We start from the raw sequence: 16,704 nt of genomic DNA, 5'->3' as shown, positions 1-16,704 counted from the left end.
AAAAATACAGTCTACATTAAAATATAATTTTTTAAGTTCTAGATGCCAGGAAAACGCGTTTTAGACTTTCAGATATTTCAAAATTTCCAGGAAAATGCCCCAGCAAATACCTAGTCGAACCCTCCCACTCGAAATGCTGGCTACGGGCCTGATCATAGATACATTGATAGATATTTATTTTATTTATTTATTTATTTATTTATTTAAGGATTGTCTATTATTTCTTTTACGTTCATCGGGGTATGAACAAACATAATCATCCGCAAACAAAATCTACGAAGCCGTTCTCACCGAAGTTTGCGGATGTTTTTTTGTTCGTTTGTTGTTGTTGTTGTTCATACCCAGATGGACGTAACAGAAATAACAGACAATACTTATAATTAAATTTGAAACATACTTACTAATATATAGCACTAAAAGTTTATTTATTTTGAATTATATTTTGGTTCTTAAAAGTATAATTAGCTCTTTGTGGGGTTTATCCTGGTGAACACAACAGGTATATGGACCTCACAATTCAAAGCAATCTTATGTTCATATTATTCTAATCGATTGTGTTATCGAAAGTTGATCAGTTGGCGCCAACTGATTATAACCGATGATCAATGATGACACTCCAACTCATTCCCCAACACTAACCTGCTCAAGTGAAAACGTGCGCAATTAATCTCCGCCGTGTGTCGTTCCTACGGAGTGGAAATGTTAAAACTATGCCCCTCAGCTGGCGTAGAAAGCAGCAGCAATGGTTTTTATTTATTTATACATGTATTTATGTGTGCCCCCCCCCCCCCCCCCCCCTTACACACACACACACACACCTTTGAACACCTTCCTACGCCCGTGCCCTCCCTTGACTGGGATAGGCTAAAAGACGAATTATATATACTCGCGGAAAAAAGTTCCTGTGCACCAAATAATTGCATATAGAATATAATTTACTTAAAATCTGGTCATACAAATTTCAGTAAACGAACATGTAACCACTCCCTTCGATACTCCAGCGGTGTCATGTCAGTTGTACGAGCTATTCATGCTTTGTGATTACAAGTTGCATTACTAGCATTCTTGGTCACGTGCTTCTGTTTGACGTTATTTTTCTTATTGGACTCTAAAACTAATGTATGAAATTCTCATCACTCAGAAAAGTACTTTTGTTGGTATCTGATGGTCGTTAATGTGACGCCAGGCCTCCAAGAAAATGAACTTCCTCGAACGATGGGTATGACTGAGGTTAGAATGGCACAAACGTTGTTGCTAGTTATTTTGGTATTCATCAGAACACTATGCAGTGTCTGCGGAGATGTTCTCGACAGTTTAGGGATACTAGGGATCTTCCATGTATAGTGGGTCGACACCTAACTAGGGGTGAGAATGACAAATTTCAAAATCAGATGAAATGTTTGTGAGACATGTACACGAGGGCGCAATTTCTACGCATTAGAATAACAAAACCGACATCTTTGCAGGGCCGTAGCTAGGATTTTGGGGTGTTGTTTTTTTGTTTTTGTTTTTTTGTTGTTTTTTTTGTTTTTTTTGGGGGGGGGGGACGGAGTAGTTAATAGTCTAAAACTCCTTTTCTTTAAGTGTCTATAATGCTTTCTGAATTTTCTTGCCCCCATGCTAGCTACGGCCCTGCTTTGTTTGATTATTTGGGACTCTTAGTTTTCTTTTTTACCACCCTTTTCAATAAATGTTATCCTTTCCCCTTTCTTAGTTGACACAAACTGAAATAAAAATAACATTTAGTCAGTTGATTTTACATGAAATCTGAAGATATTTAAATGGATTGTGTAGAGTTGGTACCTGTCTGTGGTACAGAAGGCAGGAGAGGATCACTGTCCTTTTAACAAATAAATAGTACATCTATGTAAAAGACAAATTTTAATTTTAAAAATGTCTCACTGAAATTTTAATGATGCACAGGACCTTTTTTCCGTGAGTATACATTTACATACGTCCAATATATATGAAAATGTCGATTAATTTATCAAATGGCGCCAAGATGATTTGATTTTCTGCTTCATAGGCGTTAGAAACTGGTGGGGTGGGGTGACAGACGGCACAATGCCCCTCCAACTCTGAAGCTGGACAGGCCACTAATCTCCAGTTGAAAATAAGGATCCGAAGGAATATCTCTTTTTTTTTCCACAAGAAGGCAGCTCATAATTCTCCATGTTTGTCGAAATAGTTTCAACATGACTAATTGATTCATTACAAACATTCTAAATTGTTTATAACTTAACAGATGGGTTTAGGATTTTTTTTTCGAAGAGGTACAATTTTAAAATATACCCCCATCCCCAAAGAAAACAAAACACAAAACAAAACAAACAAACAAAAGAAACAAAAAGAAACAACACTTGCAAACAGTTTTTTTTTTAAACAATTTGTTTTATTAAAAAACATCATGAATTACGTGTTGGTCTTATTTTTAAGAAACAGTGTCTCGGGTCATCAGGCGCTGAAACACAGAATCCCTGCATGGGAAACCCTCTGATTAATAGTATTCGAACGGCGGTTTCTTCATTTGCACTACACTTTGCAGTTTCTAAAAGTAAAGGTACGGATGCTGTAGGGAAAAAGAAAGAAAGACGTACGACAGCATCTACAGAATCCATTTCTATTCCGAACATTATTTCATGAATTCTGCTGTTAATTATTTTTGGGAAAGTTTTCAACTTTTTAAAATAAATATCTTTTTGACGTAATGATTCTTCAAGAGCAATAGTTAACCTCCCCATTATCAGAGCTTCTACGTGGCTATCAACGGTCCTTTTGCTTGTGATTACAAATACCGTTATGACAACCAAAGTAAATAAAATTCCCACAAATATATAAAAGAAATTATTTTTTATCCAATCATCAATATCTCGTTGAAATCTACTACTTAAAAATGCGTCCACTGTGTCCAGGACATTATCCAAACTTTTCAAAATGCATACATGCTTCTGATCACAAAAACCTGTGTTAGCATTACATCCGTGGCCCTGTTCAGTTGTTACGTTTACAGAGTATTTACGTGCAACCGCAAAAAACCCGACCGGAGCACATTCGTCTTTATTTGCATTGTATTCCTTGCAGCAAACATGACAATACAATGGTTTACTAGTACACTGGCAGTCTTTGAGTTTTAACCATTCACAAATACTCTTCGAACATTTCCCTGATACGCATATTTGTCTTCCACCATTACAAGGTTTTCCATCTGGAAGATTAACAGGAGCAGGACACGATGAACTGACCCCATCACAGTAAGATGCACGTGTGCAGTCAGATTTGTGTTTACAAGTTTGTTTTCTGCTTGCGCTTATTGGTACACAGTCTTCCGAACAACATGCCGAATCGAAACGTTTTGGTGAACACGTTTTAGTTTTGTTGTGGCCAAAAGTACAAGGTATGTCTAAACTGTTAGTAACATCACTTGGTATACAACAAGGGTCAACGTAACGACATGTTCCAGATGTTCCACAGTCGCATTCCTCGCCATCTTCGATAACAGCATTGCCACAGACCGGCCCTATGTCCGTTTTCAAACAACGGGGCCCTTTCTTTACAATGACAGGGTGTATATTTTTAATACTGCAGGGGGAAAATAGTTGGTTGTTTGATTTGTATCCTGAAACGAGATATTCATGCATAATATATTTCCCATATTTATTAGTTGGTGCACAGTTAAGTTCAGCTGATGCATCATGTTGCGCGCCAAAACAATGACCAAATTCATGTGTTAGCGTCATTGCGGCCTTCATGCTGGAAACCAATACACCATCATTAAGTTGAGTTACCAACAAGCAATTTAGACTTATGCCTGACATGCGTGCCTGACAAATACCGCCATATTTGTGATGGTTTGAAGATGCTATACTAGATAAACCAACAATTCCGTCTTCAAAATCTCTGTAAGTGAAAACCACACCTAGACAGTAGTTACTTAAATCGTATTCAGCAAAACGAAGAAGATAATCACGTGCATATAAACTTTCTACCTTTAATTTATAACCAGGTACATAAGGGTTATTGTAAATTGTAATATTTTCAACAACAAATCCAATGTTGTCACCAAATCCATCGCCATCGAAGTCTGTGCTGCGAAAAATGGCATCTGCTGTAGCAAGACTACTTGTCATTGCTTCAACTGTGCTACCAACACTCAAACTACCAACGTGTTTAAAATATAAATGATCTGCAACCAAGTAAACGCTGCACGACCGACGTTCCTTAGGTGAACGTCGGTGTCTGTGATGCTGTCTATACATGTTCTTTTTAACGTGATACCAATCCCTGTGTTTTTCTTCCATAAAAATGTAATCATCTCTTACAATAGTGTCATCGGATTTGAAGGAATTTATTTTACATAATAATACGTATTTAAGATTAATGTCTCTATCAACAGCCTTTGCATTTGGACAATCGATTTCAATTGTAACGTTATTCCAGCTTAGTCTGCCTTTGAAGTTATTACTATGAAATCTTCCGTGTACAACAGTCACGGATACATCGTAATTGAATCCAATATAAAATATGGGAATATCTATGTTAGTATTGCTCCCAGCTTGATGAGTTATTGTCATTTTGTTGTGGAATAGTGGCTGTTTCTTTAGATAAATATTAAAATGAGAATCAAATGCCCAGAACTTTAAATTTTTTTCATAGCTTGTATTATTGAATGTTTTTATGATGTTTTGGAACTGAACATCGGTTTCATAGGTTCCACTCGGCACCAAGATAGCCTTGTTCATCCATTGTTCATTTCTGTACTTCTTGTTACTGAACCAGTTGGTATTGGTAATTGCTACAGTTTTATAACGAGGCAGTGAATGTAGCATAATAAAGTTAATAATCATACTCATAATTTTTGACATTGTTCTTTGATGTTACCAATAAATTAAAACATTTGAAAAATAACGCCTTCATTTACTTTTTTTTATCCGGATCCGGAAATACAATCTATTTTCGATCTCATTTCCGTATAATATAGGTTCTAATAGACCAAATCAATTCCTATTGCCGATAATGTTAACGTTTACTAATAAAACTGTTATAAGCAGCGCATCAACGCACCCAGGAAATACAGCAATAAAAAGTGTGGCATCTCACATCTAATCTACCTGCAAAAAAATGGGGGGGGGGGGGGGGGGGGGCACATATCATTTAAGAGATTTAATTAATGTTTTTAATAGCAACCGTCACTTTTGTTGAAAATTGCAGTTCCATTTGTGGGGGTACCCCGCATTAGTTTCAACCTCTGTTATATACTGCATAACAACTGTATAATAAATAAAAGTATATTTATTTACTGTCATTGGATAATAGTATTTGCACAAATAATCAATGTCACATATTACTACCAATCACACCCACAGCTGTTTTTACTCCATAAATATTTGACGGTACACCTCGAACTTTTACACCTCGACCACCAGTTCAATTTAGTTCAATTTATTGCCCAATACCAAACAATCTGGTGTTAGCAAACAGAGATAAAGATGATGATGACGACGACGACGACGACGACGACGACGATTATTATTATTATTATTATTTTAAAAATAATATAGCATGGGTCCCTTGTGATTCGACGTACTTAATAATTGTATTAGTATATTTTAAAACTGCTTTGAATTTTATTATAATTATTAGTTCAAGAAACGTTTTAATTGTTCCTTGAACCAATAATGCAGAAAAATCTACATATTAGTAGTACCCAGGCCTGTCTGGGGTCATGACCTACTTTCCGTGACCGTGACCTTGATGACGTCACGGCCTTGTCACGTGACCTCGTCCTACTGACCCGGCCCTGACCTACTTAGACTGGCCTACTGTGCCGTGTGCAACATCTTACTGACCCGGCCCTGACCTACTTAGACCGGCCCCTGACCTACTTAGACCGGCCCCTGACCTACTTAGGTTGGTACTGACGTCCTTGGACTGGCCCTGACCGATTTGTTTAGCATTGACCGACTTAGAGGGCAGTGACTGGTATACCTGGGCAGGTGTGCGACCTTGGTGTAAGTCATAGCCTTGACATACTTGGTGTGGGACTCATCGCCCTGCCTTGAAAGGGATGGTGTAGGATCCCTTGCTACTAATGGGAAACTGTAGCGGTTTTCCTCTCTAAAACTGTCAGAAGTATGTTTCACATCCAATAGCCAATGATTCATAAATCAAGGTGCTCTAGTGGTGTCGTTAAACAAAATCACTTCTAAGGACTCTGCCCGACGCGAGGTAGTGTATTTATTTTTAGCGCGCTGAATGATGAATGGTTATCACTGTTTACATCCGGGAAGCGGTGGTATCCTATTTTATTGTCGGTGACAATACTCTTCGGAACTAGAAGTTACATTCTTAAAGACGTGAAATAAGAAATGATTTAAATAGGTGTAAAATAGAATTCTCGTTCTACGCTATCTGATAGCGCATTCACAAGATTATTATTAACTGACCTATTTCGTCACTTCATTCCGCGCTTCGCCGTTCGCACATATAATGGTTTAAATGATAGGTTTTGTTAACATGCGTGAAGTAGTCAGCTGCGAACGACTTCGCGTCCAGCGCTGAGTGTACGTCGTTCGTATCTTATGTGGGGAAATTATATTTTTTCTATTATTTTTAAAACAAAACAATAATTTATAGTTTGTTTTGATTTTAATTATTTACTTACTTATTTTTTTTTTAATTTATTTATTATGTTACGATTTTTTTTCAAGCAGCCTCTAATAACCCTGTGGGGACGGGACGTAACTCAGTGTTCCCTTGATGTGGGTCTGGGATATATCCAGCCAATGCACCACAACTGGACAACGGTATGTACTATCCTGTCTGTGGGATGGTGTAGGATCCCTTGCTGCTAATAAAAAAAAAAAGTAGCCCATGAAGTGGCGACAGCGGGTTTCCTCAATCAATATCTGTGTGGTCCTTAACCATATGTCCGTATAACCGTAAAATAAAATATATTGAGTAAATAAAACATTTCCTTCCTCGTAAAATAAAGATTAATTGAATACAAATATTTTGTTTTGTTTTAGTCATAGGGAAAGAAAGACATATTTGTCTTAAAGAAAGGAATGTTTGTTAAGAAGAAAGGCATATGTGTTAAGGAGAAGAAAGGGATGTTTGTTAAGGGAAGAAAGGAATGTGTGTGTGTGTGTGTGTGTGTGTGTGTGTGTGTGTGTGTATGTGTGTGTGTGTGTGAAACATCCCCAGCCCATTGCTTTGAAGAAAGAACGCGTGACTGCAACTCAACGCTCCGACCTATAATATGATCTTTTATCTGCATTTTAAACACAAGTATTTCCCTAGAGTACAAGCCTTTTTACAGGCTTTTTAATTACCAAATAGGTAAATACAGTGGTCGATCTAGGGTCGATCCCCGTCGGTGGGTCATTAAGCTATAGCCAACTAGTGTATTATGTCTGGTATATCAAAGATCGTGGTATGCTCTGTCTTGTACACACAGCTCTTGCTACTATAAAGTAGCGGTAGAAATATCCAATCACAAATCTAGTCATAGAGTAAAAAACACAAAAAACAAACGCAATGTTTTGGTTTTTCATTTATTTCTAAATTACAAATCACTGACACATATATAAAATGGACACACATTGGGTTACATCGAGAGGCCTTAAGGGCGACATGTGAATAATATGAGTGTTCATTTCTCTTCATCTTCGTCCTCCTCATCAGTATCATCATCGTCGGTATCGTCGTCGTCTTGTTCGTCCAAATATTCGCCGATCCATGAACGATACTGATTTAATTTAGAACGAATCTGTGGTCTGACATCTCGGTTAAAATTCACAGACTGTAGAAGTTTCCTCGTGTTGGGACCTTTGTCAAAGTAATGCATATAGGTCAGAAAGCGAGAGTACGTGTCTTTAAATAACTTCCATTGTAAAGTCTTCATGTTTCTTTCGATGGCATCTTGGGACATGTTTTTTTCTTCGTAGCGTTTTCTCTTGCTTTGGAGATAGTCATATTGATGTCGAATTCACGTTCCACCATGAGACGAATGCCTTCGTTTTCCAGGTCGGGCGACGGCTCTTCTTCTTTTTCATTTCCCTCTTCGCACGTTTTAAATCGCAGATGTCGCTGCAAGTTGCTACCGTCTTTAAAGGCCAGACCACACATATCGCAAGACTGCATTCTCTTCACTTTTTTCAGATAGGGTTCTACCTCATCTTCTTCTTCGTCGTCACTTTCGTAGGCGGGTATGCCTGGTAGTTTTCTCTTGAATGCGTTTCTTTGCATAATTTGCATGTAGAGCTCTGTCTTCGTCGGTGGTTGCAACTCTTCTGAGACATTCGCCATTACGTTCGTGCTTTTATACCATTCGGACGGCCCCGTCTCTAAACCATTAGGCCGAAGACGCCAATGTTCGGGCGTAGTCGGTTTCAAGTCCACCAAGAGATATCCGTAGGGCCTGTGGGTAGCTTCCTCAAACCGCTGCATGAAATGACGAGTATTTCCAGGATACATCTGCTGTGCCAAGGTTAGGACTTGCTGCTTGTCGATGGGGTTGTTAAACAGTGCCAGGTAATGGCAGTTTCTTCTTTGTGTCGGGTCCTTGCTGTGATACAGGTTCTGGTTGATGGCAATCACAGAGAGGTTTCTGTGGTGACTTCCTTCCGTGAACAGGTCGGTGATGCGAGGGTCTTTTCCAGCTGTAGACATCAGGTCATCCAACACGATGAGATTTCTGATTCTCGAATCCAAATAACGATCCCTTTCCAAATTCTCAGGTATGCCTTGAACAAATTTCACTCGAGCAACCATTTTGATCATATCATAGAGGGGTTGCCATCGTTTGTAGAGCCAGATGATACGCTGGGGAGGCGGCTGGATTTTACCATCTCTCAACAGTTTGTACAACAAAACTGTCTTTCCACACGACGTGGGTCCCGACACGATCATGGTGAACGGATGTAACAATCTTAGGGGCTGCTGCTGCTGTTGTGGTGGTGGTGGTGGTGGTGGCTGCTGCTGTGGTGGTGGTGGCTGCTGCTGTGGTGGTGGTGGTGGTGGCTGCTGCTGTGGTGGTGGTGGTGATGGCTGCTGCCGTGGTGGTGGCTGCTGTGGTGGTGGTGGTGGTGGTGGTGGTGGTGGTGGTAGACCTTTAGCATCTTTTTGTTGAAAATGTCTTAACATGGCGTCTCTCCTCGAGAATGTGAAACCACATTCTGAACATGTGCTCTGCATGACGACTCTAAATGAAATGACGATATCTGACCCACATAGTTCCTTTTATAGCTTATTTAGAAATGCTTCTGCAGTTTCGGGGCTTTCCAACCTGTACCACTTTGTTGTTGTTGTTATTTGTTGTTTCCGTTTCAGATCGGCTTTGGCTTGCTCTACCACTTGTGTTGGGGAGACCATGACGACTTTGGGTGTCGGGGACTTGTTCTGTTCCTCTTTTTCTTTTTTCCACGTGGGATCGTAGAGTTCTAGACATCGATCCACACTGTACATGATCTGACTTTCCCCACCACGTTGAATTTCGAAGTGAGGTTGAAGTTTACCTTGTGCCTGCAGTTTATAGAAACGGGTCCACTTATCCACGTCGGGTACATATAACTTGTACTGGTCTGACATGTTGCTCCTCTGAAAGTTCTACCTCAAATGACGAGTTTTCCAAAACTATTTTACTTATATACCTTATGACGCATAAAGATATGGTACAGGAATGTTTGAATGTGTGTGATACGTATGACCAGTGTCCCTCCTCCCAAGCACAAATCTCATCGTGCGAGCTCCCAAAAAACATCGTTACCAAAATATTACCCTTTACCAGTGTTACTACCATAGGGACACGTCCAGAGACACACTCATGGACCCAGGACATAAATAAGAAAGCAAAACCTGTTATTCACGGTTTTATTCACAACATACAACATGAAAACATAGCACACAAGTGTCTAAAACATTTAATGTCTGAACAGGTTGTTCACATAAGGACATATTGGAGAGAGTCTGTAATGTTCCATCACTGGGTCGTCTGTCTTCTTCCATCGGTAGACGCGAAGTCCGCAACAGTAACAGGTGATGGCATCGTGGTCTCCCGTGTAGTAGAAACCGGCCTTGGCAAGTTCTTTTGGTTTTTGACGTAATTGTATGGGCCACCGAGCATACGTCAGCATCCGGGCATAGAAATGTCTCATTTCGGGACGTAACGTCTCGAATAGCAATCTTCCTCACAGGCAGCATCTGTTTCACAGGCAGCATCTGTTTCACAGGCAGCATCCGTCTGATCTGTGGGTTCATCCACGAGTTCGCCATTTTCATCCATATTGTCACAGGCAGCATCCGTTTGATCCATGAAATGTTCTTCTGGTTTGGTAGCCACTCTTTTGATCGTATGTCTTTCTGAACATTTGCAGACCAAGATGTCGTCCTCGTCGCTACTACTGCTGCTACTAACACTGCTCGAATATCCCGATGCCACCTTCTTCGTTCCAGATAGAGTGCAACAAGACACAAGAATGTCAGAATCATAAAACACGTCTGTTCTCTAGCACAGTCACAAAGCAAATGAAGTGTAAACCATAAATCCATTCTTTTATACCTTCGAGTTCATCCAAAACAAAACTCGTTCACCACTGGTGACACTCGTTAGGGTTGCAGAAGTTACACTGAAGAAATCCCATCTGGTTTTGATGGTCGTCTTGCATGGCGCAGGGCACAATCGATTTCAGCTCTGGTACAAAGTCACACATGACTGTGAAACAGCCTTACAGTTTCTCCCATTGTTGTAGAGAAAGGAATATTCCCTTCTTCGAAGGTTTCACGGTTTTAGTTTCATCACACCACCACCACTGACGCAGGTCCACCCCAGCAAAGTTCTTGTCGACGCTGACTTGGACGTTGGCACCAAGGTGTCTGAAAATGTTTTCGTCTTTCCCCTGGTTTAATGCTGAAATTGTTTCGTCAATTTGGCTTTTACATCCACACAGTTCGATCCACTGTTTAAGACTAAGGACAATACCTCGCTTGGTGGGGAAAGTTTTCCCCTTGTCACTGTCAAATTTCCTTATGTGAATAGCAGTGTCCCCTTTCCATAACTTGGCCACCACGTAGACGTTAGTTCCAAGTTCTAGACGACATTTCGCTTCATCACTTGTGGAACAGGCCATCTCTGGATTGAACGTAGATCTGATCGTTTTCGGCGAGGGAATGACAATAAAACCGTATCTAGCCTTTTTATACTCTTTCGTGCCAGTCTAAGTAGGTCAGGGGCCGGTCTAAGTAGGTCGAGGTCGGGTCAGTAGGACGTTGCACACGGCACAGTAGGCCAGTCTAAGTAGGTCAAGGTCAGTCTAAGTAGGACGAGGTCACGTGACAAGGCCGTGACGTCAAGGTCAAGGTCACGGAAAGTAGGTCATGACCCCAGACAGGCCTGGGTACTACTCATATTTTATGCAATCAAAAGTACACACGTGCTTACAATCAGCCTACCCCCGCTGACTGAACGAAAAAAAACCCGTAACTATTGAGTCGTGTTATTTACTATTTACAGTAAAGAAGCATAAAAGGTCATAAAAACAAAGTCTATAACTGTAATTTGCATGGCTGATTTTATGTTTTGAAGCAATCAATAAAAAAAGAACTGTTTTAATTATTATTATTATTTAGCGGTCAGCAGATTCTGGTTCTTGTGTAGTAAAATAGTTCTTACGGTAAAATGTAACAAATAATTGGACATACTTAAAATTCCTTAGCTATGTGACTGTCTACACATCTTACTGCGAAACTTGGAACGTGAACAAACGGTTGGTGACGTATTAGTTTAAAAGGGGGGAAATTCCCATATAGGACGACTTAATAGAGACAAAGACTCAACAGGGTGAGACAACGACTCAACAGGGTGAGAAAATAACATCAATAAACAAGAACAATAATTAATAATAGGGTTGGTTACCACGATGAAAACAATACCACGGTATACCGCGTTTTTGGGGTTTTTTTTTTTTTTTGTTTTTAAATGCCGCGGTATGTACCAAGGTCAGTGGTGGATCCAGAAAATCCATTTAGGGGGACCCCATCGACATGAGGTGGAATGCCAAGGGGACTTTGGGGTAGGTTTGGAGGGGGGGGGGGGGGTCGTAAAAAAATTAATATATTATAAAATTATAACTATCGCAAAATTTATTAACTAGTGGAGCTAATTTTAATTCGATAGGTTGCATCCTGTCAAGAAAACCTCTAGAGTGACAGCCATTAGATGTGGAAGATGAAGTGTTCTGCTGAAATACCGATCTTGCATGAGAAGTAGAATCCGTCTAAAAGAGAAAATATCAGACTACGGTATAATCCAGTGTCATGTTTGGTGGTATGAACGGGCCCGACGACGGAGGATACGAGATGGTATCAATATAAAACAACAAAATAGTCTTAGGGGAAGACCCCGCTTCCTAGAGTGGGGCAGTCAATCTTCCAGTGCTGCTAGGACAGGCTCGGACATGTACAACGTGAACGTGAACTGTTTTCTCGTGCCCTTAGCCCACTAGTGTTTCAGGCATGTCTGTCACGGTTCCGATCACTGGATAGCCAGGGGTCTGACCCGGGACAGAGGACATGTAGAGACTAAACGCGAACAACCGTGGCGTTCTGCAGAATGGCCGTCATACGAGTCACGAAAAAAATTGTTGACAAAAGTCAGCCGGAAAAATAACGTGGAGGCAAAGAATCTTGCTAAAACAGAATCCAATCTGGCGATGCAGGCTATCGAAAAGAAAAGCGTTTCAGCGTTCAGTCAGTTCCAATGGCCGGATACAACATAGTAGAAAACTGCGGTTTTGGCGACTTGTAGTTTTATTTTATATAGATATTTTTATTTTTCTGGAATTTCGTTCTTCGCCAGTGACCAAGTCCGGGCCAGGATAGGGGTGTAAGTCTGAAGTGGGCGCAATTTGCAATACGAATTTAGTAGTTAGGTCAAAGACCTAAGGCTAATGAGCGGATTCATCTTACTTATGTCTGGACAAAAATAAAATTTGAGTGCTTGACCGAAAAGATTTTAAGGTGATTTGAGCAATTTGGACGGGCTGCCAAAGTAAAGTGCGTCGGACTGCTTACAAAAAAAAAATAAACACAAAATTTTGAACCACAGCCAAAATATTTAAAATCTGACTAAGCCCCAAAAACGAGGTTACCTGGAGGCAAGAATCCAGGGAGGTTGTCCCGGGACTCATGGCGTAGTGATGGACTGCTCGACTACTTCGGCAGTAAGTTACGCAAGTCGAGGTAGCACGTTGCGACGACTGCACTGTAGTCTTGCTGAAGGGCCAGCTTGAGAATCCGATGTAAAGTTGAATTCTCCATCTCTGGCTTCAGTGCAGCCTGCCGATATAGCCCGTCCCGGGTGCAGGTCACGAAGAGGTTGTTGCCTATGTTACTGCCCATAACCTGGTGCTGGATAGTAATGGCCTCCAAGAAGTATCCTTGATGGGTAGGCCTATCCCTAGTCGTGAAGTCCTCCTGGACTGCGTTCCGGTACTGCCTTGGATGTTTAGGACACACGATCGCCCAAGGAGAGACTAATGATGGTTTCAGCGACGCCTTTTCTGTAACCTTTCTCTTCTTGGGATCACAGTGCGCATCAGCTACCGGCTCCGAAACAACAGGTGGAGAAGCTGGTGGACGATCAACATTCAGGTCCATCTTCTACGCTGGTGCCGCTGCAGAATTTTCAATTTAATTTTTAGTAAACTTTTAGTGTCAGATACTTTTTTGCTTGCATTTTGCATTTGTATTATATTTTTGTACTCCACTATGTAACAATTGTTTTATATGGCGGCCCGAGGGTGTGGGTTGTTTTGTTTTGGTTTTTTTGTGTGGTTTTTTTAAATATTGGTACCCACAAGTATTTTAGGTTTTTGTTTAGTGAAATAAATAAAACGCCCAACCCACCACAACAGTCCGGAATATTTGTTTTAATTATTTCTTGCAGGTTTTTTTTTTCTGGGGACTTACAGACATCGTCTTCTGTTCTGGATCCGCCCATGCATTACAACCTTACAGAATCATCAACCACACGAGTTGAGTGATATAAATTAAGATCGATTATGGGCAATACATATGATATTAAACTCGCTACCATTTCATATTATGTTTATGTTCTTCGTGAAATAATTTTCATTGTCACTCACTAAACACACACACACACACACACACACACATTTGTGTGCATGTATGTATTTATGTGGGGCTCGCATAATACAATTTTTTTCTCCAAATATATGATTTTGATGATGCCAAAAAACATAAAATAACATAAAAATAAACTAGTGCTTAGCATTTTTTGTTTTCTGAACGGTGAACAGCTTTCAGTGTAAAGTTGCTATTCACATGATTTTTGAATGATTACTATTAATGCATACGTCACTGTAATATATTTGTTTAAAAGTCAATAAACATAATGCTGTGACCTCAATTAATTTACATCTAATTTGCAAAGTTCTCAAATTCTGAAAGTATGTGACCTGAAAAATATCATATACTTTGATTACACTGGATATTATAGCTAATATATGATAAACATATATATTGAGATGTATTAAAATTGTTTTTCATCTAAAAGGAAAAAGTTTTTTGTTTAACAACACTAGAGCACAATGATATATTTATCATCGGCTATTTGATGGCAATTCTGACATATTTTATAGACATGAAACCCACTACATTTTTCCATTAGTTGCTAGGGATTTTTTATTTGCACCATCCCACTGACATAATAGCACATACGATAGCCTTTGATATACCAGTTGTGGTCCACTGGATGGAACAAGAAATAGCCCAATGGGCCAATGACTTGGATTGATCCTAGACCGACCGTGCATCGACCAAATCCTTTACCACTGGGTTATGTCCCATCCCCTGAAAGGAAAAAAAAAAAAGAGTCATAGGTTAAGTCCCTTGAATAATGACAATCCATGTGATTTTTCTCCTCCAATATAGCTGCATTGTGTACTAAAAATGTTTTCGAATAAAGTTGCAAGACACTTTGCGACACTTACATGAAAGCAAAAATCGAAATAACACATTTTATTCATTACTGGGAATACAAAGTATACAGTAAAATAGATTTAAACCATATACATAGCTCATAGTCAACACTTTTATTATTTGAAGTTAACCTTTAATGAACTGTGAACAACAGGTCACTTGGATACAAAAAGAATTGACTCATGTCAGACCCACTAATAAATATCTAATTCAAGCAGATAGTCAAATATTTCTGACATTGTTACAAATATAGTAGTCTGCTAAAATCCTATGATCTGTTAGGAGAATGATATTTTTGTGGATGGCTTTATCCAATTCTCACCTAACACCGTTTAATAAGTATGTACAAAAAGGAGTAATTTAGCAATACATGAATGCTTTGAAATGTACAAATACATAACACTGTTAATAAACAAAAATATTCAAGTACATGTACAAATTAATAACAGCAAAAAATTAATATCACATATTTGCATATTATCACAATGCATGTATCATAGTCATAACAATTTTATGAAAAATAATACTGTAACATTATTAATATGAATATATAGACAATCATAAATAAATAAAATACATTTACATTAACATTATATTTAATTGAAACTTTAATGACATCCATGGTCTGTTGCCATTATAACATGCTTTCGACAAAATTAGCATTTTCAGCAACTAAAATTACACATTAAAGATATTTTCTTGTTTAGAACATCAATGTCTGTATGTCTAATTGTTTCTGGTTGTCCGAATCTTTGTGGTAGTCCAAACAGGATTTCGCCACACAATAATTTTGTGCATAGGAAAAAATTAATTATATCAGGAAGTAAATGAAGTTTGATCTACAACAAACATTAGGTGGACAAGAAGCACGTGTGTATCTTACAATAGCAGCAAACCTTTAAGCTACGTTTACAACATTGCATGGTATTTCTGGCTAGAAAACTTTACATCTTGCTTGCAATAATAATTTCTTCACACCTAGTCTCTGGGTTTAAAATCACCTCAAAATAGGTTTAGTATTTCCCAAACCAAAAGTTTCAAATCTTATTTGTTGACAAGTATATGCTTATCTTCATTATCACTTCAAGTGTTCTGAATTGTCAAACATTCCAACAATGAAATAAGATGTACTTATTTTTAAACCATACAAGATGGAAAGTAGAGCATACTGCTTAATGAATCATCAACTATATATAGTGTCACTAATATTGGATGCCGGACATTTAGTAATTGTGACACAATCTTCAGAGGGAACCTGCAAGGGATCTTTTATACACACTTTCCCACAGACAGGACATCACATCCCACAACTTTTGGTATACCAGTCATAGGGCACTAGCTGGGACTGGAGAAAACCCAATGGGTCGGCTGAGGAGGTTTGATCCTATGACACACTTACCTCAAGACATTAGGACAATCAAGAATACACCAAATGTATAAACAGGCCCATAGGAAGGGGGGAGGGGGAGGGCTGTATGGTGTTTTTACCTACTTTATATAAATAAAGAAAAAATATGGCTTGTGCCTCCCCCCCCCCACCCACTCGACTGTGTCCCCTTCACTTGAGATTGTACACCCCACCCCTTCAGATATTGTTCCTGTGGACCTGATAAAAATTAATATTCTAAGGAAGAATCTGTAAGTTTTCAGTAGAAGTACTGTATAATGTTGTAAGAAGACCATGTGCTTTTAAAGTTAACCCCTTAT

The 16,704-nt window shown here is 39.2% G+C and overlaps 1 protein-coding gene across 1 annotated transcript; it reads right to left on the bottom strand.

Moving 5' to 3' along the window:
- Window positions 1–2,370: 2,370 nt before the first annotated feature.
- Window positions 2,371–4,919, bottom strand: LOC121372011 (disintegrin and metalloproteinase domain-containing protein 10-like). Its single transcript, XM_041498250.1, has one exon. The coding sequence runs from the start codon at window positions 4,860–4,862 to the stop codon at window positions 2,406–2,408; it is 2,457 nt and encodes an 818-aa protein (XP_041354184.1). The 5' UTR covers window positions 4,863–4,919; the 3' UTR covers window positions 2,371–2,405.
- Window positions 4,920–16,704: the final 11,785 nt, after the last annotated feature.

The sequence above is a fragment of the Gigantopelta aegis genome, chromosome 4, assembly GCF_016097555.1.
Source record: "Gigantopelta aegis isolate Gae_Host chromosome 4, Gae_host_genome, whole genome shotgun sequence".
Lineage (NCBI taxonomy): Eukaryota > Metazoa > Mollusca > Gastropoda > Neomphalida > Peltospiridae > Gigantopelta > Gigantopelta aegis.
This window is presented reverse-complemented; position numbering and strand designations above follow the sequence as displayed.

Coding starts and splice junctions, on each gene's coding strand:
- LOC121372011 (XM_041498250.1), bottom strand. CDS start 4,862: ATGTCAAAAATTATGAGTATGATTATTAACTTTATTATGCTACATTCA.